This window comes from Ictalurus punctatus, chromosome 6 (assembly GCF_001660625.3).
Source record: "Ictalurus punctatus breed USDA103 chromosome 6, Coco_2.0, whole genome shotgun sequence".
Lineage (NCBI taxonomy): Eukaryota > Metazoa > Chordata > Actinopteri > Siluriformes > Ictaluridae > Ictalurus > Ictalurus punctatus.
In genome coordinates this window covers 28012090-28035821 of record NC_030421.2, presented here as the reverse complement: position 1 = coordinate 28035821, position 23732 = coordinate 28012090, and the positions used below count along the sequence as shown (strand labels likewise).

The window sequence follows — 23732 nt, the reverse complement described above, 5'->3', positions numbered from 1 at the left end:
ACATCTGTTAACTCGACTTGAAAAGGAAATTGCAGGCTACATTTGTTTAAGCGGCTACACCCTGTTTGTTATTGCTGTGTCCTTTGGGCTTCTAAAGAACCATGCAATTTTTTTGTGACAAAGGAAACAAAGGATCTTTTTTTTTATCAAAAGTATGCCATTTTGGTAGTTATAGAGTAGGTATATTTGCATAATGTTTATATAAAACATCTAAGGATTCATATGAATATAATGTTCAACACAGCCTTCCTGTAAAGCTCCATGTTTTTTGTAATTGTGACCTTCCCAGGTTGGACTGCTGCATGGGCTGGCTGTAGTTCTGTTCTTGTCTCGATAAATCATGCGTCTTAATCAAAACAGAGTCCTCCTCCATCACATCAGTGCTGCTCCCAGCGCGCCTTGCAATGTGCTTAATGGAACTATTTGTTTCCATAATGCCGCATTGTCGGCACATTGTTGCACCCCTGGGCCACACGGCACTACACGGACACCGGCCAGCCAGAACCCACTGGGTGTGTTGTGTGTTCCAGCCCAATCACACTCTAAAGCTCTCACAGTTGGGTATAAAGAGGTCCAATCTGTAACTGTGCCAAATAAACTGTATAGCACATAAGGTGTAAAGTGAAGGAAAAAAATGTATAATTAATAAAAGCAGTCCCTATAACCTAAGCCAATTTTCCAGACCAATACATATAAATGGTTCAGATGGACTGGAAAATGTGCAATCCGGTTTGAATGGAGTGGCAGTAGCTTAATCTTAAATGCCCTTACTTATAAGTGTACTGCATAGAGAATGAAATAATGCCTTCTTACCCGTTACTCTATGCTTTTCATATTGGAGAAGCAACAGCCTGAGAGTAATTTGTGAGGTAATTTGTAATCATTAGCCAATAAAGCAGTTATTTCTTAGTCCATATTTGTTTTTTGCATTTGTTATTCCAAATATAAAAGTATGAAATATTTATTCTTCCAAATATAAATTTAAGTAACATTAATTCCAAATATAAATGCATGTTTTTCAAAATATAAATACATTAAATATTTTTTTTTTATTCCAGATATAAAAGTGTGAAAATATTAATTCCAAACATGACTCTTTTCATATGCTTTTGATATACCTTGTGTTTTGGATTGTTGCCTTGTTGCAGGACACACTAACATTTCATTCTTAACTTCCTGGAATGTTTTTTATTTGTAGAGTAATTGTAATTCTTACAATTTTGAAAACATGGTGTGTAAAAATAGATTTTTTTTTGTAGTTTCCCCTGTAATAATAGTTGTAGTTCCGTAGACTCTATACTGTATGTATATTTTTTTTTTCCCCATATGTTAAAATCTACAAAATGAATAAGGGAGATCTGAATAAGGGAGTCTGATAATGCTTTCAACGTAAATGTAGTCTTGATTAAGGCTTGTCTGTGCTTCTCAGTATACAAACTAATCCCACAGAATTGTATTCTGTTCATTCTGTACCGTTTTGGCCTGTCGGATGGTCCATTTCTTATTTAGGGTTTTATTTCAAAAGGTGGCAAAGCGCCACTTCACAAAAAGCTCTTCTAGGGCCACTAATAAATGACTTTTGCAACATGATCGGAATTAAAACGCACTGCTTTGTCGCATGCTATTTGTTATGTAGGCTGGAGAATCTAATTTTCGACCTTGCAGGATCACCTGGAAAAAATGTTTGGCACTTTTTTGTGCATGTTAAATGCATGATATAAGACTGATATACAAATGCGCATATCTGGATCTGTGACTTTGAAGAACTATAAGGCCATGGCCATGATTAATATTCTAGTATTAGTCAGTAGAGGTTTCCTTTTGGATGGCTGTCCAATGGCTTGGCTCTGAGACCTTTATTCTCCCCTTGCCCTTGACTTAAGGACCATAGATCAACATCAGCCAGATCATTTAAATACACCTGACAGCACCATTTAGACTGAGAGGCACTCCGAAAATTGCCAGGGATCTTGCGAAGTAAATATTGCCTTTTTAACGACAACTTTAGGACAGAGAAGCTCAGATTCCCAAAAGTATATAACATTAACTTGCTGAATATGTTAATGAATTCCTGATGGAAGAGGAGGTGCTGTAATTTATGGATGGCATTTTTATGGTGTAAAAGCAAACACATAATGAGAACAGCTAAAGATATACGATACATGCAAATTGCATTTGTTTAATAACTGCATTTGTCATCTTTAAGAATAGGTAGACAGAACGCATGAGTGTATCTTAAAGGTGATTTGATCTTCATTGTGTACAGGTAGAAAACCCTTTTGTTTATATTACGTTGCTAAACCAGCTCTTGAAATTCTCTCTCGTAATTTTTTTTTTTCACGTGCTAAAGCAGCTTGCTTCAGTCATCACATGGAGCCATGAAGAGGTGAGCTATGGTTATGAATTACTTCTGTTTATTCCTTTTCATTTCAGCCACTGTGGAGACCCTCCTGATTAAAAACCACAAACTCTGTTGGTGGGTGGAGCAGGCCATCACAGAGCAGGATTAGGTGCCATAAGCAGAACAAGCATGGCTAATTGAACTGTCATGCACACACACATACATAAAACAAGGGAGAATTCCTGAACTGTCTTTGGTTTTCTTGACATGGTAGAGCACCATGATTAGATATCGGAGTAGTAATCTTATGCATTGGTGTTCTATCACCTGCCCCCAATACATACACGGACCTACACAAAGGACATGACACACATGTTCACTGTGGCTGTGATGTGATGTGATCTTCTGTTCTGCCAATTAAATTTGGCAAGCATAGATGAAAACTCTGGCCATATTTTAGGAGGCTGTCTTATTAGACTTGGTTTCAGACATTGGTTATATCTCATGAGAACTGTAAAATGTCACTCAAGAATAGGGAGGAACATTTTGATTGCACCCAGATTTGATCTGACCATGTTCTTCCCATGGATATTCTCTTTGTTCCCCTTTTACTAAAATTCAGCATCTTTTCCATTTGCATATAGATCATTATCACACAACCATACCACCCACAATGCTCCAGCATAAACGTCTGAACTGACTGAGAGTTTTCTAAGAGCAACAGATGCTAGCGACAGCTCTCAGTACCTAATTATCCACTCCAGCCTGGCTTTTTATACGGCATGTGCACGTGTGTCTGTTCCACTTTTCTGCTTGACTTTAACTTGTCGACAGGAGGATTTGCCAGTAATTGTCTGGTTAACACACCCCTTCAGCCTCAGCTATTGTCTTGCCGTCTCTGCACGCTGGCTATCATTAATCAAACCATTAAGGATCGAGCTGAACTCGCTAACCTGCACCGCCCCACCCTGCTTACAGAGGAAGTTTTCAATTTCCCTGGTAAATCACAAGGACACACGGACCTGACAATAAGGCATATATGTTAAGTATGAACATTCACAGAAGATACAGGTTGTTTAATACTGGTGGCTGCAGCAGTGAGATGGTCATTTTTATTTCCAACAAATCCTGTGGTATAGGAATGAAAGGTGTTGCAATGATTCTTGATGGGGCAAACAGAATTCCAGAGCTTTAGTTCTGGGGCTCAGCAAGGATCAGGGTATGACCTAGTGCAACTGGTGACATGGAGAGGTCAGACAGTCATGCAGGGGGCAGCCTGTCAAGCTGTACTACATTTGTGTATGAATAGTGATCCACTGAATACCACTTCTGCAATTTGCTTTGTCCAAATGCTCTTGTTCCCCTCTGCACAGCCACTTATAAGGCTGAACATGTTTGTAGCACTGTGTATTTGCACTTAAACCAGTCCTTGTGTTCATTGGAGCTTTTTATTTTATTTTTATTAGTATCTTGCATTTATCTAGGGTTAGTTCATTGAAATAATTTTAACAACTGTATATTTGTGATGTATTTTGTTGCACTTGTATGTTGCCATCTAGAAAAGCCAATGGATAAATATAAATTTACTTCAGGAAACAGACAAGTACTGATCTAAACATAACCCCCTCCCCCCGCCCAAGAGGTCTCTAAAAAAAATTACTAAACATGAAACAGACAAGCTTATACTATAAATATAAATTCTGTTCTCATCAGGATTGATAAGACTCTGTTTAAGGGTTCAGGAAGATGATGTTTGTTTTCTCCTTGATTTTAAGAGATTTGCAGGTCAATAGAAAGACCTCATAATGCTTGCACTCTAGGTGTGACTCTCAATTCAACTCTCTAGACTCAATTCTCTCTTGATGTCATGTATGTACACAGAAGAGGAAGCAGATTAGATGACTGGGTGAAAGTAATTATGTACCTTTTGAGTGTAAGATAACCTGTTTATTACATCTGATATCAGCACAGCTGCACACAATTGCTTTATTTTCAGTGCCTGACGTTGAGCCGTTAGCTATAAATGATCATTCGACAGTCGTAAAGCACTCTGTAGTTCAGGTGCTTTTGTTAACATTATAATGAAATAAACAGATGAGTATTACTTTGGGGAAAAGTGGCTTTGAAAGAACCGTCAGAAAATCACTAATGACTGTAGGTAGTGTCATTGCATTAATGATTACCTAAGTACTGCATTACTTGTTGATTGGAATTATTGCATTGTTGGTCATTATTAAAAAATTAAACACCACATTAGTTAAATAAAGATATGTTTGAACAACACTCTATGGTTAAAAGATTTAATTAGGTATCCGTTTAAAATGAAAATAGGCTTTTTTTAATATCTGACATACATTTTCAATTCCAATTACAGTGCTATGGTAGTGCTGTTCTTTAAAAATTGGTGGTGGCATTGATTCTTAGCAATGTTCTTAACATCTAAGTCATTTAATTAATTAGTATTCTTATTGCATTTTGCCCCTTCTCAATGAAACAAACCGGTTTAATATAGCCTCTTTGTGTAAACACTGCACTGGTTAATGACTAACCAGGAATCAGTCTAATAAACTACCTTTATCTTCTTAATGAACTGAGATTAATTATGGTCTCAAGGTCTTGCCTGGGAAAGAGTCATACTCACTTCTCTATCTCTCTCAGGTTTGTAGGTAAAAGTAGTGTTAATACACAATTTAACATATAGTAATTCTCGTATGTGTTTCATGGCAGAATGTAAAACAACTTTCTTGCTTCATATTTCAAAACATGAATTAAGCTTAGCTTGTAGATTTTTTTATTTATTTATTTATTTATTTTTTGCTATTTCTTTTTCATACAGCCGAATGCATCTTGTCCTGATGCTAGTAGTCAGTGAAATCATGGTTGGACTAAATTCTTAGCTTTTTTCTTTATAGTACTTGGCAACATTTGAAATAATTATGCTCATTACTCTGTCCCCAAATCTAATCATTATTTACTCATGCTTATAAAAAAATATTTAATATAGTCCTATTTTGGCTTAACATTGACATTTATTATTTTTTCTCTTTCCTGAACTTAAGAGAGAGATTGCTTATCACTTAACAAACTTCACATCTACCAGGAAAGAAACTCTCACACTTAACAATAATTGGTGTAAAAAAAAAAAAAAAAAGTTGCAGTGTTTTATTACTTATGGACAGTAATGAGGAAAAATTAGACCCAAGATAAACTCTTCCTTTTAGCAAATAAATTTGGCTAACATTAAAGTTTATGGTTAAGGGACAGTATAGGATAAAAACACAATAAACTCTATGTGCATTGTTAAGTTACCTTCAAACATTGACCTGACGTGGCCTCATTAGTGTAACACCTGTTCATGAGTGTGTGTTTGCAGGAGACAAGGAAAAACTGGGTGGCCGTGTACACTCACTGAGCTGCTTTCTGTGGGAAATTGCACTGCTGATCACACCTGGTCTCAGTGAGGGGAGGAAAAGGTCAACTTGTCCATCATTCCTTCTCATCAAGGCCAGTAACAGAAATGTTGTTCCAATGGTATTTATAAAACTACCAAATACACTGAGTGCAACTCACCTTCTACCATAATTTCATAGTTACCAGGTCATACAGTGAATGGTTTTTTTTTGTTGTTGTTGTTTAAGCAAATGGGTACTTCCCAGAGACATTGCATCACTTTCATTTGGGGAAAGAAGTCTGCTTTATAGGCAAATAGATTTGCTCAATTGCCTGTGCTGTGTCCATATTTTTTTCTTCCATTCTTATTGATTTAGTGATTTTGTAATTTATTTCCTTATCGTTCTGAAATAAAATATTCATAATGTATGCCCTCTTTTTTGTTTTATTTCAATTTCCCGATTTGTTTATTTTCATTTATGGGCTAATATTTAGTCTACCGTTATAATGTATAGTACTGTATTTTTAATATATTCAGTATATTTAATAATACTTAATTTGCTTGTATTTCCTCAACTGTAAGTCACTTTTGGATAAAAAGCGTCTGCTAAATGAATAAATGCAAAATGTATAGAAATATATCTATTAAGTACATATTGAGTGACAATGTCTATGAGGATTAAAATGCAAAGTGTGATCATTAGCACCATTCCTTTCATTTTCATTGGCAGGTTACGTCAGTGATTCCGACATAACATTGCCCCCCCCCCCCCCCCCCCCCCAGTTCTCTAGTTATGTACGTTTTAACAGACAGAGTAATGAAATGTCAGTTTAATAGGCTATGTAAATGGTATTGTGTTTCACATCATGCTTAAGCGAAATGTAACTTATAACCGAGTGCGGGTGTTACTAAGGCTCAGAATTTCTCAGCGATCTTATTACAGAAAAAAATCTTTAATTCGTCATTTAAAAATGACAAATAACAAATATTATTTAAATAAGCAAAATCGAATGGTTAAGTCGCACAATGATGTATTCAATTAGGACAATATCTGTGCCGTTATTTCTTTTCTTGATTTGCAGAATTTCTAAAATAATAAATGGATTGATTTTTTTTTTTTAATCTGAGTGCAACGTTGTCTTTATTGTGCTGATGTATTTTGGGCATAACGTCCATAGTTTCCCACACTGAAATTACAGACTCTTTGTTTTAGTGAATAAAGTGACGCAAGGTACAGGGGTGGACAGCACGTATTCCTGGACAATTATTAATTCATCTTCGCCGTATAAGTTGTGTGGATGGTTTGGGGCTGCAGAGCTTCAGAGCACTAAATGCGCGGGTAATTAGTTAATTAGAAAGCGCGGGAGGGGCTCGGAGCTCTCAGGTCAGCTCGGTCAGCCAATCAGAGACGCTTTAGGAGCGCGAGCGCATCCAAAAGTCTGAAGCTGCACCTGCGTTTAGCACTAACGCGCGTGAGATCGCTTACATCCGGACGAATTAGGAAAGAGGAAGGACGTCCTGACGGAAAACACCGACATGTTTGTCAGTTTATTGCCTTAACATTTATTACAATTTCATTCGAGATGATTAGATGAGCAGTTCTTCCGAGCAAAAAATAAAAATAGGCTATATATAAGTTAGAAGCAGTAAAATTAAAACAAGCCCTGAAGTGCAGCACGCAGTTTTAAGTCGACAGGATTTGTCATGGATAAGTCGAAGAACTTTCGGATCGATGCTCTGCTGGCGGGTGAGTCACAGCGGAGGAGAAGTCGGGACTCTGATATACTTGATGTTGACGCCACTCTGTGCAAACGACCAGACAGCTCTCCTATCCGCAGCAGTGCCAGTGCGCTCCAGCAGCAGGCAGGAATCGTGCCCAAACCCGGTCTGCTAACCATCCCTCATCCGGGACTAAGCGCGTTATCTCAGGGCTCGATCGCAGGGATGTACCCGGGCCCGGTGTGCTCTCTGAGTGCGCTGGGAGCGCAGCATGCCGCATTCCCGTATCCCGCCTTCACTCCGCCGCATCCCGAGCAGCTGAAGGCCGCCGCCGTGGCGGGACATTTCCCCTTCGAGCAGTGGATCCGCGCCGGCATCATGGTGCCCCGACTCGCCGATTTTAACGGTGCGTGCATGATAGAGCATTAATAGTGAGGGGTTTTGGGGAAGTTAAAATTTCATGGAGTTTATGCAAATTTACATACTTCAATCAAGAAAAAAGGTCAGTAGGTTATGGTTTTGGCTTAACTTGAAAAATTAAGTCACACAAAGTCTTATACAAAATAGCTCGCAAGTTCTCTTTTTTCTATTTACCTTTAGTTTTTCTTTTTTTCTTTCTTTTTTTTTTTTACATTTACCTCGTCCTTTTCTTCTTTTACTTATTATTATTATTATTATTATTATTATTTGGTATATAGTATATAGTACTTTTATCTATTATTTTGTATAGTTTTTGTTGAAAGAGCTTCCTGCAAGTTTCTCACGGGGGTGAAGTTTTCTAAGTTGTAGATATTTGGTAACCCGAAAGATTTTTCAGGAAAATTGATAGTTATTAGAAAAATCACGCAATCGTGGAGCCTGTTTCCCAGCGAATTCCATTTCAGTATTGCTTTATATCTGTAACTCAAGCACCTATTAGTCTGCAATAAAATATTGTACAAATCTCAACCTAATAATAATAATAATAATAATAATAATAAGCTAATAATAATAATGCAATAAAACCAATCTGCATTAAATTAGTACATTTTTAATATAATGCTAATAGTGAGAGGAAGAATAGTATAAGTATAATGAATAATAATTATAATAATAAATAATAATAGAATAGAATAAATAATAAGTAGAACTATGACAAAATTAATAATTGTCAGTAATGTCCGATGAGATTACCCATTTGTACTTTTTCTGTCTGCCTCCATAAAGCATCACAATATGAAAATAAAAATATCATATGAAAAATAATTGATTTTATGTGAGATATATTAAATGAAATTCAACACGGTGACCTCCTATAGCTATAAATATTCTCTACCATAATTGAATCAGTGTTTACTGCTAACTGAACTATAATGTAAGCTTTTTATTTTTAGTCCTTTCATTTTGTCATAAAGGACAGCTCCATTAAAATTGCCTTTGTCTGGCAGAAAACTATAAAGAAACACTTAATCCGCTCTGTACTTTGTCAATAAAGTTTTCTGGTAGCATTTATTGAGTTTTCATTAAGTTAATGGTGCTCACTGGTGTTTTATTATCCCACTAAAGCAATATCTCTGGACCCTCTCATCAACAATAAACCGAAGTATGACTGTTATCATTAGTGATAGAAGGAGATGAGGGGGCAGTCACTGCGTTTCTTTTTTGTGTTTTACAATTGGTCTCTTATTAATTTTTGTTCTCTCTCTGTGTTTTTTCTCCCTGGCCTTTTTCTCTCTGCATTCTTTCTGTCTTTCTCTCACAGGCTCTCCTCAGTCAGGCCTGATGGGAAAGTGCCGTCGACCTCGAACTGCTTTCACTAGTCAGCAACTACTGGAGCTGGAAAACCAGTTCAAACTGAACAAGTACCTGTCACGACCCAAACGTTTTGAAGTAGCCACTTCGCTAATGCTGACTGAAACACAGGTGAATGGGGGAACTGCACTGTGGGGTATTTAATCTATTTAATCTGCAACAGATGATAAAAATATTTATTGTTCTTGTATTGTTCTTGCGTTGTTCTTGTGTATTACACTATGCATTTCAATCATAAGACAAGTTCTTTTACCATACACTATACACTCAGAAAAAAGGGTACTAATGTGTACCTTTCCTTGGCACTGGAGTGATACCATCAAGGGTACATTATATGTAGTTTAGTATGTATCTTTTTCATGCAAAAATGCATGAAGTGTACCTTTTTAAATTCTGTGTGTACAATGTGCAACTCTATGTGCAACTATGTACTTTAAATAATTTTTTACAGCTAAAGTAGTTTAATGTGAAGATCCATACTACAGGTACAAAAAGAGTACCACAGCCCTGTGACAAGAAAAGGTACAGGAGTAGAATGCACTATTTCTTCTGAGAGTGTAAATCTAATAAATTAAAGACCACAATTGATGCTAAACCTGTTCCTTTGCCATTGAAGACTTTTTGACTGGTGCACTGATACCGAGTCCCACATCATGACCGAAGTTGTCGCATTAAATCACATACAGGTGAAAATCTGGTTCCAAAACCGACGGATGAAATGGAAGCGCAGCCGCAAAGCCAAAGAGCAAGCAGCGCAGCTGGAGGCTGATGGCAATCAGCAGGCCAAACGTTCCAGCAAACCTGGAGACCCTCGCCGCTGCAGCACACAGGACGATGATGAGGAGCTGGAAGCAGAGGAGGAAGAGGACGAAGATGAAGGCTTTGGAGGTGCTCTAAATGGCAGTGTGGGCCTGCCTCACTCCTCAGACTTTCTCCAGCACAGCTCCGAGTTGAGCTACAGCTCTCACAGCTCTTACTCAGATGACGACCTGGAAGAGATTGGAGCAGACAGGAAGATTGGAGTTGGGCTATGAATACATGGTGTAATTATGAATTATTTACCCATTGTGTAGTCCAAGAGCTTGCTGCATCTATAGCCTTCATCAGAGACTTTGTACTTGCAAAGACTGAAGCCATGCACCAAAATCTCTATCTCTTATTTATCTATGTGACAGCCTTTAACTTATAAACTGCTGTCTTGTCCCAAGTAGGAATGTTTCTCTCTGTAAAACTGTCTTTGTCCTCTGTGTTCAGGTGAGCATTTTGGGATTTGCAACCCGTGTTTGAGTAGTAGAACCAAAATGTCTACTGCATGCAATCCACATCCTTACTTTTGTACATGGATCTGTACATACACGTGAACATGTGTAGCTATGAACTACACTGCGCTCAAGGGGAACGGAGGGTTACTGTGTGATGCAAAGCTTTTGTTACACAGCATTTTTCTCAGAAACCATTGACTGAATAACACAGCAGAACTTGTAAATCCTCACCGAATATTGCGAAACAGGAGCAGAAAATGGAGCAATGTGTTATTTAGTCATTAGTCTTTGTCATGTTTGTTATTGGTGGTGTTGTCCTTAATGGTATTTAAGTACTATAGATTATATCTAATTTATTCACGGTAAAATGTACACAGTGAAAATTCACATGAAAGAAAATGTCTGTTAAATTAAAAGCAAAAAAATTATAAAATAAATAAATAAACTGTAAAAATTAGACTATATTTACACTGTGGCTATAATTTCTTCTTTAGATAAACACTTCACCCCTGTGTGCACAAGTGTGTGCATTATGTATTGAAGTATAAATGTGTGTTTGGCATAAGGAGCACAGCCCTGATGATTCAGTGCTGTAAATGATCATGACTGTAAAGCAGCAGGCAAAGTTATTTGTTCCTTTTTCCACACGTCCTCCCTTTTCTCCTGTTTAACCTCCACCTGACAAAGATGGTGATTAAAGCGCTGGAGATTCTGCACTGCATTATGAGCAATCTGCTCGTTATTTATGGCCATGCCTTTCAAATATGAGTTACTCAGGCAGGTTTACTGATGGACAAATAATTAAGTTAATGAAGAGGAAGTAAAATAATCAGCTACTTGTGCTGATGTCACAGCCCAATTTAATTTGTGGAAAACAAATGCTCCTGGGGAACAAAAGAGGAACTTTATAGTGTGTGTGTGTGTGTGTGTGTGTGTGGTGCACAAGGCTGTTGCATAAACATGAGCCTGTCTTCGTCAAAATGAAAAGCCTTTTGTATTTACAAGGATTAAATGCATTTCACTGGAGAGGACGCCTGGCCTTGCCAAGTCAGAAGAAACAGATAGTCCGACCATAAATGCCAAGAAACAATTCTCACAGGCATTTTGTGGAATTAGTCCACACTCAAATGTGAATCGCGTTCTAAGTGAAATTGTCCCTCGTTGGTTTCCGTCGTACTGCCATAAAGTTGGCTTGACGTTGGACGTTCGATATTCGCAGATATGCTGAAATTAAGGGACCGTCTCTAAAGTTACATATGACACTGTTATACACATTTCTAACTTCAATAGCATTTGAAGGGAATGACTTAGTCACACAACCAACTGTAAAGTGTTCATCTGGGTGTCAGGTATGACGCACATCTTTTAGATTTTTGATATTTAACCCTACAATGCATGAACCAAAACAATTCTTCATGAATGCATAAAGGGGGTCAAAATGACCCGTACTGGATTGAATGGTTTTCTTCAAAAAAAAAAAAGATGTCCTATTAATTAAATAATTAAAAGAACTGATGATACACGAATGTTTTAATATTTGAAACATTTTTATTTGTTTTCATTTAATTTATTTGTGTGCATGTTTAGATTGTGGATGGGAGCCAAAGGAATTCAAAATTATTTACGTTGGCAGCACTCCAGTCCTACCTTTTGAGCCCTCAACTTCCCTGTCACAAGAATAATCCTCATCCCTCCTTTCTTCTGTACCATTCTGCTTATTGTACCCTGAACATGCATCATGATTAGCATTATCATCCATCCATCCATCTTCTATACCGCTTTATCCTTTTCAGGGTCACGGGGAAACCTGGAGCCTATCCCAGGGAGCATCGGGCACAAGGCAGGGTACACCCTGGACATGGTGCCAGTCCATCGCAGGGCACAATCACATACACATTCATTCATACACTACGGACACTTTGGAAATGCCAATCAGCCTACCATGCATGTCTTTGGACTGGGGGAGGAAACCGGAGTACCCAGAGGAAACCCCCACAGCACGGGGAGAACATGCAAACTCCACACACACAGCGCCACGGTGGCAATCGAACCCCCGACCCTGGAGGTGTGAGGCAAACGTGCTAACTAGCATTATCATCTTCATTTCAACAATTGTCAGGAGTTCAAGAGGTTAATGATTTTGAATACTGTTATCTATCTATCTATCTATAGATAGATAGATAGATAGATTGGGGGGGGGGCAAGGGAATTAGCTATCTCATTGGCTCTGCTCGGGGTATGGCTTCAGCAGGACCCTTATTTTGGTAGATGCATATTTGGTAGACGTCTGGGTGATTCGCAGTTCCTTGCTCCCTGCCATTTCCGTTCAGTCTTAGAACCGCGCGTGCATTGTGGCGAGTTGGCGGCGGAGATCGCGCCGGAGATCGCAACATTAGCCGGTGGCTGAATGATATGTATATGTAAGTCGAGCCGCGGTACCTGTAAGTAATCATACAACGTCTGGTGTTTGTGCAATCCAATGGTAAGAGTGAGGAGTTGAGCATCTAAATCTTCTCTAAGGCAAATCCCTAGCCGAAGACGCTACATGTGACACCACTGCTGTTTTGCTTTATCGTTATTCTTTCTTGTTCTACTTATTGTTTTGCTCTAACGTCATTCTCTTTGTCGTTTTACTTATTGTTTTGCTTTGTCTAGTATTGTTCGTTGTGCTGGTGTCTGTTTGCTGTTGTTGTTTTGACTTTAGTTTTGGATGTATGTTTTGTTTATGTTCTGCAACCACAGATGGTGTGAGGCTAATTAGTAAATTAGTGTTTTCCAGCCTCAAACCTGTTCTTTCAGGGTTGTTTCTCCACGTAACCACCTTACTATTGAGGGGGTGTATGTTAAGTCTTATTGTTTCCATGCTATAGTTGCTATATTTTTCATTTTATTTACTGTTTACCATAATTCTGGTTCTGCTTGGATGCTGTTAACTGGCTCTATTTCATGTGGTGGTGTCAGTGGGCCCGAGTGTTATAGCCACCACAGCATGGTGTCTGTAATATTTGTTTTTCTTTGTTTCTTGTTTGGTGTTTGTGTAACTTTGGGTTAACCAGTGTTTTCTTTCTCTCCAGGAGCCAGTGAGTCTTGGTGGGACAGGGGAAGCTAGCTGCATTTATTCGCTACGCTCAGTGTGCCAACACAACTTCCCTCTGGTGTAGGTAGTGTTTGAGTTTTGGTGTGACTTGAGGTGGGTTTGGATGACCTCCTGAGCTGTAGCTGGCCTGCCTTGTTTCTGCCAAGCCTGGGCCTGTAGAAGTGCTGTTTTAAAATCCTTATTGTACTTCATGGGAGAGTGACTTTATATTTATGTTAAGTGTCATAATAAAATGTCATTTTTATATTTGTACTCATGTCTCACACTCATGTTCTTTACCCCGATAGGTGAAAATTTGGATAAACGTTTCCCTCCACTTAGGAATGCTATATAATACGTATACCTCTTGAACTCCTGACAGTTTTTGTAATGAGTTTTGGTGGACTAGATATACTATGCTGCTGAGCATGTACTAAGATTTACTCAGCTAAAAATAATCAACATACTGAAATAACAAAAAGTTGCTGCTGCAAAGATAGATTAAAAGGGAACCCTGTGGGCTAAATAGAGAGCTCTCATGTGTGTCTACAGAAATATACATATAATCTCATACATATGTACATGTAAAATGTACACAATACATATTCACACTGTCTCTGCTACTACCAAAACACTAAGCATTATTCCTGTGGAAATATTCTGTTTTAAGGCCTGGTTTAGAAAATGCAGTTAGGTATTGACCCAAACTCTTTTTTTTTTTTTTTTTTTTGGTTAATTCAAAGAGAGAAAATGTTGAGAAAGATGAGAATTGATTAGGTGAGTGAGGGGCACAATAAACTCAATGAAACAAAAGGAAAGAAGAGATGAAGACTATCCTTGTGATTGGGAAGATGATCATGCTAGTAATGATGATGCATGTTCAGGACACAATAAACAATGGTACAGAGGAAAGGAAGAACCAGTATTATTCTTGTGACAGGGAAGTTGAGGGCTCAAAAAGTTACATATGGCTTAATAGTTTGATTTAATAAATATAAAAAATCTAAAAGGTGTGCGTCACACCTGACGCCTAGATGAACACTTTACAGTTGGTTGTGTGACTGTAAGCCATTCCCTTCAAATGCTATTGTAGTTAGAAACGTGTTTAACACTGTTGTATGTAACTTTAGAGACAGTCCCTTAACCCCGACCCATTTCTCCTTTTAGGAAAAATATGGGGAATATGAAACTGACCAAATGGACCACATAGAACACATTTCTGAAGTTGTTTTTGAAATACAACCTCTCCTTGTGAGAGATCTGTAATGTTACATGTATGTCACATTGGGTGTTTAGAGTAAATTTTGTTACGTTACATTGGGTGTTTATTCCTCAACTGGAATTTTTATTTTATTTTATTTTTTATTTTTTTGCGTAATAACAGATTTTCCTGTTTATTTGCTTTTCCACAACATATGAAAATGATTACTTTGCTGGGTAGGTATAACAAAAATATTTTTCAGAATAGTTTTAGCATTTTATTTGCTTTACCACAACATATTTTAAAACTACATAACTGTGACCATTAAGTTTAAAAACAATTTTTCAGAGTTTTTTTCCACATCTCAAAACTATAACTTTGATGGTTATAGTTATGTAGTTATACAACAACTTAATTTGAAAAGGAAAAAAAAAAAAAAACAGCCTTTTTACTTGCATTTCCATAACATATCAAAATGATAACTTTTCAGGAAAGGCTTAACCACAAATTAAAACATGAATATGTGCAAACTGAATAAAATAAATAACTACCTCACACTGGAGGTCTTCTCAACAAGCTAAACATGTAAATAGTGCAACAACATTGTAAAAACATGTCCCTTGCTTGGCAAAACTTCTCATTTTCAAGCTGACAACCAGCTAAGCGATTACAATGGAGTGTTCCTACAAAGTAGATCTGTCGCTGAAGAAGCTGGAGAACCAGTGCTGGAGAGGAAAAAAAAATTGTCCACAAATCCTTTGTAGTTTTGGTGTGATGGGAGAGTTTCACACAGTTCAACCACAATGTCACCTCCTATGCCAAGTGCTGTTTTTTCCCCAGTGTCACATTGATAGACCAGAAAATCACATAGGATTGCTCATTAATAGAGTTGTGCTCTTCTGGGGTGATATCCAGGCATTGTTTGCGAACCTATCAAGCCATGGATGGATTTTCCTACACTTGCCTGTTTGACAAATCAGTCTTGTCAGTGAAATGTAGAGATGATAGCAGGGTCTGAAAACAGTTGTGAGACATGTCAGCCACCATGGGACACCTTGTGTCATTGTCCCAGAATGCATGATTTCCCTGCATTGGTTGCAGACCCATGTGCAGATAGGGGCCAATCAATATTTCCAATTCTTTAACAGTGGTGTTAACATTTCTTTGAGCTTCAGGTTTTTGCAATTTGTACAAATTAAATTGTTCCTTCAGGAACTCAAGCATTTCTACAATTATAAATTTTCTGAAATACTCCAGGGGTGTGTGAAAATTGTCTGAAGGTGTGACATTCAAGATGAAATGACCTCAAAATAGGACCAACGTATGATATTAAACTCTTTTTTGCTTGTTTTAGTTACAGATATGCATAATAGTTTTATAATCCATTCTTTAACGATTTAATTAATTTGACATTATTTTTATGTTTACATTTGTTTAAATATGTTTTGAAATGAACTGCAGAAAATATATCCCTTCAAAGTAATTGAATCAGCTAAATTAACTGAGCAGCTCATTACCATTTTTCTTAATGTGACAAAAACATCACATGACAGTTTCATCTACCTTTTTAAGGTTAACAGCCCGATGTGACATATGTTACTACGACATTTTCACAACTTGTTTTATATAAATTTGTTCAAGAAATGTGAACAAAACAAGTTAAATGTAATATAGGACATGTTATTAAAACATTGCAATTGTTAAATGGGTTGAAACATACCTTTAGTAACAAAAACAAGCCCCTTTTTTAAAAATAAATAAATAAATAAATACTGACACTGCAACATGTGCCAGCCAGGCAGACCACCATTTTGGAAATGATGTCATGGTAACACAAAACTCACATATTGTCACATGACCTAACCTGGCTGTTCAGTTGATGTTACTTAGGGATTTCCTGAGTTAAAAAGTCAGGGATAACGCTTTAAAAGGACCTTTCCAGCACACCCCAGTATTTGTGACACCTGTGTCACCGTGGGTTCTTACGGGTTCATTTCAAACACCGAACATTCGAATATGGGGCGTCCAACGTCAAGCCACCTTTATGCTACCTCCCGTCGTTGCCATGGAGATACCATGGCATACACAAGGTTGTACTGCTCGCGTGTGTCAAACAAACTAGAAAAAGCTGTAACGTTGCAGCATAATTACCGCACTGTTGACCGAATAAGACCAGTGAATGAGGTAAGATGAAAGAGATTTCGCAATTTATCGCGAGATATGTGAAAACAGTTTGTGTTAGTAGTCGCTAGGTAGGAATTCTGGTTTATCAAGAGGCATAACTTATAATTCGCTAACTAGTCGACTGTAGATAACTACCTACAACTTATAAATACAGCGCTTTAAGAATACTAATAAACTATACAACTAACTAACTAATGTCCCTTAATAACGTCCTTTTCTCTTTTACCTTTGGGTGTGTGTGTGTGTGAGAGAGAGAGAGAGAACATAAAATCACTAGGCATTTTTGCAATAAAATATCTATCTATCACATGTAGATAAACCCACCATACAGATCATTTATCTGAATGTGCAAGTAACACTGAGTGGCCAGTTACATCTATACTTACACTTACACTCAGGGGCAATTTCATCCCATCAGGCAAATCTACAATATATGTCAACTTGTAGGAGTATCATTAAATAAATGAACCCAATTAATAAATAAACTCTAAGTGTACAATAGGGGTGTAAACCTTGAGTTTCTACACGATACAATACAATGTGCTTCGTAATGAAACGATTTGATATTTGATGATACCAGTGAATCTGCTACGATTCAATATATTATTATTTAGTAGCCTCTGATTGATATCAACAGGGATGGTGGTGTAATGAAGGATTCTTTTAAACATCAGAATTATTGGCAAATCACCTTGCTAGTCTATTTCCACACCAGTTTAAAATATGCATTGACTTTATACAAGCCAGTCTGTCCTTTTTTTTAAACAATAATAATAATAATAATAATAATAATAATAATAATAATAATAATAATAGGGTTTGCCTCATTTCAGTTTAAAAGTTGCCAGGTAAAATGATACATCGATCCATGTCGTACGATCTTTATACCCCTAGGAAACAGTTAATGATGTAGCTCATCTGTTACTATGCACTATGCATTATGTCAGTCTCCCTCTACATCATCTATAGATATGATTTGATAAGGACCACCACAGGAGCACCGACCAGATATTATGTGTGTGCTGGATCGTTCTCCGTACAGCAGCAACACTGACATGGTAGTGTTTATGAAGACCGTACAAGTGCATCAGACGCTGAGCTTGAAAACTACACACTCACTGACCAATTGTCCACAAAGTTGGAGTCTGTAGCTTGTTTTATCTAGTGTTTAGCAGCATCGGTTCAATCCACTGCACTGTTTCTGCTGAATGGAAATATTTTTGATTCTCAACTCCTCTAATACACTCATACAGTGCACACACACACACACTGCTGTATATAAAAGATGCTGTAATTACTAAACCATTCACCTAATTTAAATGTAAATGCCCTCAAATTAACTCTGAAAGGCTTCATTTTGAGCTAATATATTAAGTACATAATTTATGTCTGTGTATATACGATGTCTAATCTGGCCCCCTTTGAGAAACGTTTGGACACCCCTGGGATACAATTATACATCTACAAGTTATTGTTACAATAACAAGCTATTGTAGATTTTCTTGATGGAATAAAATAGCCATTGAGTTTTGCTAGTAGATGTAACTGACTACTTAGTATAAGATTCAGTTTCAGTATTGCTTCATTCTCTTTTCACCAAAGATTCTTGTTAAATAATGCCAAAAAACAACACTTTTTATTATTAGCTTCATTTAGCAAAACAAATGTAAAACAATTGTCTTGGAGTGAGTGCATTTGATTTATTATCTTTTATCTCATACCTCTGCATTTAGAAAGTATTCAGATCTCATCAAATGTTCATCCTTTTATTGCAGCCTTTCTTGAATATAAATAAAATTAATCTAAACATCCAGTTTTCGGCCATCAATCTGCAAAAGCACTCTAAGAAAAGCATTAACAGCTGTGAGTCACTGTTCAGAAGAAATGAATTGGGTCTATTTACTCTACTTAGATCTGTCTATAAATGTCAACTCTGTTTAGATTTGTGAGAGACACCCATGAAAAGATAGATCTGCGTGTGTTAAACATTTTCATTCAGAACGTGTTGCAATGCTGGCTAATATTTCAAGGACCCCTGTGAAAACTGGGATTCCATTGGAAAACAGACGTGGCGCGCAGGTAACGGTAAGAAGCTCATATTGCAATCTGCTCAGATAACACATTTATGTAAATATATAACCAGTTAACTACTGTAGAGTCTATTCAGTGTCAAGATAATATGAGTTATGAATTATGAAACATATACTAAACATATATCACAATGTTTATCTGCTGACCAAACACAAACAAAACAGCATAGTCACATTTTGGAAAAAGTAGAAAGTTCAGAGGTATTTTTTTATTTAAAAATGAAAGTATTTCATGAAATAAAAGACTACACAGTAAAATCCCTAGTGTTGAATTAACACCCAGAGTGTTCATTTGTGTCCAATGGACTTATATAAACACTGTGGGTGTTAAATCAACACTGGAGATTTTGCTGTGTATGCTTGGTACAAAAAAAATAGATTTTAACACCCAGTTAGTTACTCATTACAGAAAATAATAGTAGAGTTATAAAAACATGCATGATATGCTCAGAAAAGTGTTTCATGATTTTAATAGAGTATATTGTAATATCCATATTATATAATCACGTCACCCTTGCCTTACATTATTATAAAACATAAGATACTATAAGCTATAAATAATAAGAATGTGGTAGTGTTAAATTTGCGTATATATGGTATTATGATAATTGTCTCATAATTCTTTTATTGTGGTTTAAAATATCGGCACAATACAGTGTCTCATAAATTGCCTCATTACTGAAAAGGCATTCAACAGTTGGAGCAGTCAGAGTGGCAATTCTGTCCGCTGATTTTTTTTTTTATTTATTTTTTTAGAAATTTATGGAACATATGGCTGTATAAATGCTATATTTAGATATCATACAGTCCCCTCTAAAAGTATTGGAACAGCGAGGAATCTCTATTGTTTTTGCTATACATTGAAGATATTTGGATCGGAATTTCAGCTTTTATTTCCTCATATTTACATCTAGATGTGTTAAACAACTTAAAACATGGCACCTTTTGTTTGAACACGCCCATTTTTCAAACAATCAAAAATATAGGAACATGTGTCTGAAGACTTCAATTGCAGAAATATAGAGGCCATACCCCGAGATGCAAACCACTGATCAGCAGTAAGAATCAGAAAGCCAGATTGGAATTCCCAAAGAAATACAGAGACGAACCACAAATGTTCTGGAACCAAGATTAACCTCTACCTAAGTGATGAAAAGGCCAAAGTGTAGAGAAAGAAGGAATCTGCTCATGATCCAAAACATACAAGCTCATCTGTGAAACATGGTGGAGGTAGTGTTATAGCTTGGACTTGTATGTCTGCTTCTGGAACAGGCTCACTAATCTTTATTGATTAGGTAGCTCATGATGGTAGCAGCAGAATGAGTTCAGAAGTCTGCAGAAACAATATATCTTCCAATTTATAGAGAAATGCATCCAGTCTAATTGGGAGGAACTTCATCATCCAGCAAGACAATGACCAAAAACACACTGCCAACTCAACAAAGGACTTCATCAGGGGGAAAAAGTGGAAGGTTTTAGACTGACCAAGTTAGTCACCACACTTTAAGCCAGTTTAACAGCATTTCACCTAAAGAGGAGAGTGAAGGGACAACCCCCCTGAAACAAACAACAACTGAAAGAAGCTGCAGTACAAGCCTGAAAAAGCAACACAAAAGCAACACAAAAAATGCAACAGTTTGGTGATGTCAGTGTGTCACAGGCTTGATGCAGTTATTGCAAGCAAGGTATATGCAACCAAATAATAAGTGTTATTTACTTTCATTTACTTTAAGACTATCTGTTCCTATACTTTTGCTCACCTAAGTTGTTTAAAACATCTAGAAGTAAATATAAGGAAATGAAAGCTGAAATTCTGATCTGTCGTCTCATATTCACCTTTGATCTCAATCCCAAATGTCTTCAATGTATAGCGATATATAGTGAATACAACAATAAAATATGCCTTGCTGTTCCATTACTTTCAGGCTGGACTGCATATACAGTCATTGAGAGAATGGAGCTCTCATCTAGTTAACTGAATTATTGGATTGATTTTATTCAAAATGGTTCATGTGGTGCTGTTGTTAAAAATAGAAACATTAAAAGACTTATGCTGCCTATAGAATAAGTTTGAAATGGCAATAACATGCTTCATTATATTGTTTATACCATTTAATAGATGTCTCATGGTGGTGATCACATTATTGTAGTAGTAGTTCAATGCTCATCCAGAATATCTATCTGTTATTACAACTCTCTGACTCAGATAAACAGCAGATCTGATCTGATAACACAAATTAGAATTTGTTTGCATCACTTTATTTGGAATATACTGACCTCTAGTGACCTTAGTGACAATGTGCTCACTAAACACCTACAGAATGGACAGTGTGTGCCCTACTTTTAAATGAACAGGCTGATATTTAGGTTATGGTTAGCACTGCTGTTTCTAGCCTGATGTATACGTCAGCTGTAATTACAGTCACGTAAAGTGCGGTGTTTAGAGTTGCTCAATGTTGCAGGTTTCTGGTCTGCGACGATCCAGGGGGTCTCCAAAAAAAGCATCCAGGCACAGCTGTTTCTTAGGAGTGGAGACCTTGGCTGAGCTAGTCTGGGAGGGCTGGGAGCTGGGAAGAGAATATACCAAGTCACTTATTCTGAAAAATGTGAATGGAAAACTTAAGAAACTCAGTTTCAGGTAAGATTCTGGGTAACACAGAAGACACAGTTCTTTTACTAGGTGATTTCACATTAGTGAAACATGTTTATATGTGAAGTGGATATATAAATTGTCTATTGTAGACCCAAACGTTCTGGTGAAACAGATTTTGTGTATTGTGTTTTCATATATCACATTGAATTTTATTTCTTTTTGTCTTTATATTTTCCTTGTTTCTTTTTTTTAGACCTCCTGTGTCCAAAGTCTTTACCACGCTATTTCGCCAGACCATCATTCTTAGTCCTGGGACATCTTTTTCTCTGCCAATCACTTTCCATCCCCTTCAGGAGGTATTACATCCAAACTGATTATAGTCTGTTTGCCTTTCTTATGTTTTGTAATATAGTTTCCTTGTACACACAGTTGTATTAAAAAAAATAATTTGGAATTATTGCATATATTGCATATCTATTTTATGTAGCCTATTAATTTGTAAGAAATTGTGTACTGTTGTCCATTAATTTCCCCTGTGCCCTTTTACATTTCTTCTACAGTGTGAGCATGTGGACAGTATTGAGTTCCAGTGTAAGGAGGGAACATTTCTAGTGAACCTGCGTGCAGTGATGCTATATCATGCATTGGAGCTTCCTGATTCAGTGCTGCTTCCATCATGTGCCGTCCAACACAGCACAAACACCAGCTTTCTCTTCCGCAATGCCAGGTATGGAGACCTCAGATTGAATTTTTAGAAGAAAAAATTCTTGGCATGTCATGGTAATTTCATATCATCATACCGTCAGCAATATGTGATAGGGTAGATGTGAAGTTGAGTATTTCTTAATCTCCAAATAATAGGGTTAGAACTCCTACTTTATTATTTTTTTTTTAAATAAACAGTTCAATATTCGAAGCAAAAAAACTAAATAAATCAATAATGTGGCTTACCTGTTTTTGTCTTACCTGTTTAGTAAGCTGCAGACCCGCTTCCAGTGGGTGGTGGAGCCACCATTTGAGCTCTCCCCACTGAGTGGGGTTCTGGAGCCAGGAGAGCAATGCAGCGTCTCAGTAACTTTCAAACCTCAGCAAGCACTGGTGTACCAAACAGAGGCCTCCTGCACATTCGGGAAGGAAGGAGAGAACAACTGCACAATGTTACTAAAAGGACTGGGTGAGTTTATCAAATATACTAGTTACATATATACTTACAGCTGAGACAGGATACAACTGAGCAATTGAGAGTTAAAAGGTTTGTTCAGAGACCCCAAGAGTGGCAGCTTAGTACTGGCATTTGTGCTCACAAATCACTGAACCACCACTGCTCAATTCTATATAGGGCTAAAACTGTTCAGGATTTTGTCAAACCCCAGATATACGTATGTATGTGCTAAATCCTACATCAGGTTGTAAATGAAAAACTGTCAAGCATTTTAACACTCAATAAATGGTCCCTCAATACTAGCTACTGGTGATTTAATTTTTTAAGAGTTTGCGGGGTACAAGAATTTCCTTATAATCCAGTTTCCATGTTTGTTTTTTTAGCCAAGTATCCTCACCTACAGATCAGTTCCCTTGGACAGGACAAAGGAGATAGGATGCTTGAATTTGGCAATGTAGCAATTGGAAGCTGTTTGGAAAAACACTTTGAGATCTACAACCCTACTTCAGTGAGTCAGTGTGATATCACAGGCCAATGTCACTATATGTAATCATATCTAACGCTTTTACTACATATACCCTTATATTTTACTTCTTATTTTCGTGATTTGTACAATTATGTTTAATCTCTGATTGATTGGAGCGTGATCACTGGAGACCTCTCCCTCTTTCAGGTGTTGACCTCCTTCTCTCTGACTCGTGTGAAAAGGCCAGCTCTTATGGAGTCTGTATTTGAGTGTGATGTGCAGGATGGGCAGATGTCACCGTGCTCAGCACTGAGAGTGCCTGTCCGTTTCACTCCACTCACCGTGGACAGCACCAGCGTGGACTACTTCCGCCTCACCTTCCCTGGAGGAATCAGCACAGTCATGCTCAAAGTCACTGGCACATGCATAGGTGTGATAAATCAGTAACTCTCAATT

The 23732-nt window shown here is 37.2% G+C and overlaps 2 protein-coding genes and 2 long non-coding RNA genes across 7 annotated transcripts in view; 3 read left to right on the top strand and 1 right to left on the bottom strand.

The window, feature by feature from the left end:
• Positions 1-7162: 7162 nt before the first annotated feature.
• On the top strand, positions 7163-10968 carry mnx2a (motor neuron and pancreas homeobox 2a). Its single transcript, XM_017469217.3, has 3 exons — positions 7163-7857; positions 9193-9353; positions 9929-10968. Exons 1-3 carry the CDS (start codon positions 7437-7439, stop codon positions 10274-10276), a joined length of 930 nt encoding a protein of 309 aa, XP_017324706.1. The 5' UTR covers positions 7163-7436; the 3' UTR covers positions 10277-10968.
• Positions 10969-12656: 1688 nt separating this feature from the next.
• On the top strand, positions 12657-13853 carry LOC108266156 (uncharacterized). The gene is made up of 2 exons (XR_001812822.2): positions 12657-12986; positions 13579-13853. It is a non-coding gene; the product is annotated as an uncharacterized LOC108266156 (long non-coding RNA).
• Positions 13854-16649: 2796 nt separating this feature from the next.
• Positions 16650-23732, top strand: part of cfap65 (cilia and flagella associated protein 65) — a 23393-nt gene continuing 16310 nt past the window's right edge. The window contains exons 1-8 of one of the 4 annotated variants that reach the window (XM_017470932.3): positions 16830-16965; positions 18965-19044; positions 21518-21693; positions 21902-22004; positions 22209-22375; positions 22623-22822; positions 23194-23318; positions 23484-23706. In XM_017470932.3, coding sequence (XP_017326421.1) covers positions 18976-19044; positions 21518-21693; positions 21902-22004; positions 22209-22375; positions 22623-22822; positions 23194-23318; positions 23484-23706 — 1063 coding nt within the window. In that variant the 5' untranslated portion in view covers positions 16830-16965; positions 18965-18975. Of the gene's footprint in view, positions 16966-17799; positions 18024-18964; positions 19051-21517; positions 21694-21901; positions 22005-22208; positions 22376-22622; positions 22823-23193; positions 23319-23483; positions 23707-23732 lie in introns of those variants that run through there. The other 3 variants (XM_017470930.3, XM_017470931.3, XM_017470929.3) reach the window with 3 other exon arrangements.
• The window catches only part of LOC128632929 (uncharacterized), a 1178-nt gene continuing 93 nt past the window's right edge, over positions 22648-23732 (bottom strand). Inside the window, exons 2-3 of the long non-coding RNA XR_008396596.1 lie at positions 23618-23658; positions 22648-22766 (exon numbers count right to left, since the gene is read on the bottom strand). This is a non-coding gene — a long non-coding RNA (uncharacterized LOC128632929). The remainder of the gene's footprint in view (positions 22767-23617; positions 23659-23732) is intronic.

Excerpts from the sequence above, each read along its gene's own strand:
- mnx2a (XM_017469217.3), top strand. The coding sequence starts at position 7,437 with ATGGATAAGTCGAAGAACTTTCGGATCGATGCTCTGCTGGCGGGTGAG. Across the intron at positions 7,858-9,192 it reads CCGACTCGCCGATTTTAACG|GCTCTCCTCAGTCAGGCCTG; the intron begins GTGCGTGCATGA and ends TTTCTCTCACAG. Across the intron at positions 9,354-9,928 it reads TAATGCTGACTGAAACACAG|GTGAAAATCTGGTTCCAAAA; the intron begins GTGAATGGGGGA and ends AATCACATACAG.